General features: G+C 39.7%; 1 protein-coding gene across 1 annotated transcript in view; it reads left to right on the top strand.

The window, feature by feature from the left end:
- yipf3 (Yip1 domain family, member 3) overlaps positions 1–4001 on the top strand; it is a 77691-nt gene that overhangs the window by 38728 nt on the left and 34962 nt on the right. The window contains exons 7-8 of the mRNA XM_034185120.1: positions 1534–1647; positions 1853–1976. Coding sequence (XP_034041011.1) covers positions 1534–1647; positions 1853–1976 — 238 coding nt within the window. The remainder of the gene's footprint in view (positions 1–1533; positions 1648–1852; positions 1977–4001) is intronic.

The following is a 4001-nucleotide window of genomic DNA, read 5'->3' on the forward strand; positions in this document are numbered from 1 at the left end:
AGTGGACCAACATTCCACAGGCCACAATTGACAACCTGATCAACTCTATGCGAAGGAGATGTGTTGCACTGCATGAGGCAAATGGTGGTCACACCAGATACTGACTGGTATCCCCCCCCAATAAAGCAAAACTGCACCGTGCAGAGTGGCCTTTTATTGTGGGCAGTCTAAGGCACACCTGTGCACTAATCATGGTGTCTAATCAGCATCTTGATATGGCACACCTGTGAGGTGGGATGGATTATCTCAGCAAAGGAGAAGTGCTCACTATCACAGATTTAGACTGGTTTGTGAACAATATTTGAGGGAAATGGTGATATTGTGTATGTGGAAAAAGTTTTAGATCTTTGAGTTCATCTCATACAAAATGGGAGCAAAACCAAAAGTGTTGCGTTTATATTTTGTTGAGTGTATATGTGTGTGTGTGTGTATTCTATTTCTACCTCATTTCTTATGTCTTGTACTGTTACAAGTATTATTATTATTGCTTATCCTTGCACACACTGTTTGATGAACATTTTCCTCTACTTGCACCCACAATGTGTGTTTTTTAAGAGCCGACGTAACGTGAATTTCTCCTCTGTGAGATCAATAAAATTTATCTATCTACCTGAAGACTAATCAGAGTGATAAAAAAAAAACATCTTGTCATATTTGTCTGCTGCAAACATACTCACAAATTGAGAGAAATCAGATAAAGAGATCAATAGGCGCCACAGCCAACAGACATCAAACAAAACAAAGACACTAGTATAAACACAGAGCGCATGTCTTGCTAAAATAGAATACAAAATGACAAAAATAAGGTTACAAAAATAATGGCAAAAGTACTTTGAATGGAACCAAACAGCCAGGTCACATGACACACTTGGAATGAGTACAATATTTTTTTATGTGCAGTATCCACAGATTTATACATACTTTTCTCTTTATACGAGGTCTGTCCATAAAGTATCGTACCTTCTTATTTTTTTTTTTATTTCTGAAAAAATTCTGATGGGAAAAAAACCCCAAATCATTCCGCCATTTCCAGACAATGAAAATCTGACGACGGGGCAGGACCACTCCTTCCACAAGGCGTGCTCACAGGCGAATGGACGTCACCGACAGGCATGGAAAAACTCCACGCATGCGCACAAGGGTTCAAGCTTGTCTGACGTGAAAACATGAATCAAATCCATATAGTTTAAAAAAAATTAAATAAAAAGGTACGATACTTTATGGACAGACCTCGTATATACAAAGCAGGTGTTCTTTGAGCATTCATCAACTTTTTCCAAATCCTCTTCAACCTATATTCATTTGAATACACCACAAAGACAAGATATTTAATGTTGAAATTGATAGACTTTGTTTTGTGCAAATATTTGCTCATTTTGAAATGGATGCCTGCAACACATTGCATGACGTGGCATGGTCCCAGATATCGTATTCAGAAGTGTCTACTGCAGTGAAGTTCTGTTCAAAGTCTGAATTTGGTGTCCTTGTTTCTTTAAATGTCAAAGTATGACATCACTTCCCGTCTGTCTTCAGGGTTACGGTCTTTTCGGTCACTGTGTTGTCCTCCTCATCACCTACAACATCCACTTCCACTTCCTCTTCTACATACTTTGGTTGGTGATCGGAGGATTGTCCACCCTGCGCATGGTGAGGACTGCATTTCCCATCAGCCCATTTGGCATCTTCAAATCTGCATCAGTCTGGTTTCACATTAATCCTGCCAAGTTTTCCTCTAAGCAGTTTCTTCTCTCTGTCCTGTCTCCTTCCTTGTCATTCCCCTCTCCTCCTGTCATTTCTCTCTCTCTCCCTCCTCCTTTGTTCTCCCTCCTGCCGTCTCTCCCTCCTCCCACAGGTGGCCGTGCTCCTGTCCCGTACGGTGGGTCACACTCCTCGCCTCCTCCTCTGTGGGAGTCTGTCTCTCCTCCACATGCTCTTCCTGCTCTACCTCCACTTTGCCTACCACAAGATTGTTGAAGGTCAGTGTCAGCTGGTGGTTGTCATGGTAACGTCACACACCTCAGAAACCCTTATGGCCTTTCACACTGAATGCATCATTTGATCATTTTGATGGATTGCTTGTGTTGAATGCGTCGGACACGGTGACTACGAACCTGTCTGGCTTTCAAGGCTTGAAATCGCCATCTTGGATCTACAGTAGGGTGTCCCCAAAAAAATGGCCAACTTTAAAAAATTTTGAGTCTCACCCACCAAAAAGTTTCCTTTTGGTGAAGTCATTCTCACATGTAAAATTGTTTGCCAATCAGAAATTATTTAGAGGTGGCGCAAGGTCACCAAACATGAAAATCTAACCGCGACAATCGACATCGGTGCAATAATTGGAATGTCATATCTTTGACACTTTTAGAACTATTAGATCACTACTTTTCAGATGGGTACAGCTTATTTTGGTAATTTAGAATTATAGCAGCAGATTGGGTGCTAGATGTTTACTGCAGTGACTATACAGGTCCAAACTTGGCTCCAAACCCAATTGTGCAGAAGCTGGGCTTCATAGTCAGCCTATGATATTGGTCAGTTAGACAGTTAATTTACATGTTATATTTACAATACTGTGTTTACTTACTTTTTATTTTTGCCTTTATGGCTTTGTTTAATATTTTTGGTACTTTGTTAACTGTCTGCATTCTGCAAGTGCTTACAGATTAATCATAAATGTTGAAAAAAAACACTCTGTTAGGGCCGTTTTTTATCATTTCTGTATAATTAGTGCAATGAAAATACTATATATGAATACTGAAGATCAGCTGCTGGTTAAAGGTATGTAATATGTTACTGTGATGCTTTCATATGGAATATATCAATGTTTCTAGTGTTTAGAGAGACCAAAACTGGTGAGTGTCCATACAGTGTTATAGTTTTCTTTCACTTCCCAGTCTTCCAGGTTCCAGATCTGCAAAAAACTGGCAAAACAGCCAAGTTTGGAGTTGTATATTCACGGCAGTAAACATCAGGCACCAAATCTGCTGCTAATTTCTAAATTACCAAAGGGAAATTGTACCAAAATGAAAAGTAGTGATCTAACAGTGGCAGAGATATGACATTTCAATATTGCACCAATGCCGATTGTCGCAGGTAGATTTTCAGTGTTTGGTGACCTTGAGCCACCTCTAAATAATTTCTGATTGGCAAACAATTTTACATGTGAAAATGACTCACCAAAAGGAAACTTTTTGGTGGGTGAGACTCGAAATGTTTAAAGTTGGCATTTTTGGGGACACCCTAATCTACATCAAGAAAAAATGAAATGAAGTCTGCCACTCAATACAATATTAGGAGGAAAAAGGCAGAAGAAGAGTGATGGACATCACCTTGCCTGGAGGAGCTTTTTTCAGCGACTGTTTGGAGTGACGCTGGCTGAGGGGGAACTGATCAGACGGGGGGGGCAATCAGACCGCCACACCGGGTAGAGATGCACGGCAGCCAGTGTTAGAGAGCACAAATACTCGAGCCGAAATCCTTCACTTTTGGATACACACACACACAGTTTGAGCAAAGGGGCTTCTGCAAAATTGTCTGAAGTGAGAGTAATTAAAAATAAAATGTGATGTAGTGCACTGCTGAAGATTTATCCGTTAGCTTAGCCTTTAGCTGCAGAATCACTCAGTCGAGCTGAGTGAACATTTTGTTTAATAACTTTTTATTTAACCAATTTTCAAGAACAGTAGTAAAACATAATCAGAACACAAGAAATAATGGAAATAAACAGAAAAAAAAAACTGGGGGAGAGTTTCACAGACAAGTCCTCGAAGACCATTATGGCTGGAATTTAATCTTGATCACATTGTAGAAGTTTAAATAATTATTTGTAAATTATGGTGGACAATAAGTATTTGGTCAATACAAAAGTTCAACTCAATACTTTGTAACATAATCTTTGTTGGCAATGACAGAGGTCAAATGTTTCCTGTAAGTCTTCACCAGGTTTGCACACACTGTAATTGGTATTTTGGTCCATTTCTCCATGCAGATCTCCTCTAGCA

This window comes from Thalassophryne amazonica, chromosome 13 (genome assembly GCF_902500255.1).
Source record: "Thalassophryne amazonica chromosome 13, fThaAma1.1, whole genome shotgun sequence".
Classification (NCBI taxonomy): domain Eukaryota; kingdom Metazoa; phylum Chordata; class Actinopteri; order Batrachoidiformes; family Batrachoididae; genus Thalassophryne; species Thalassophryne amazonica.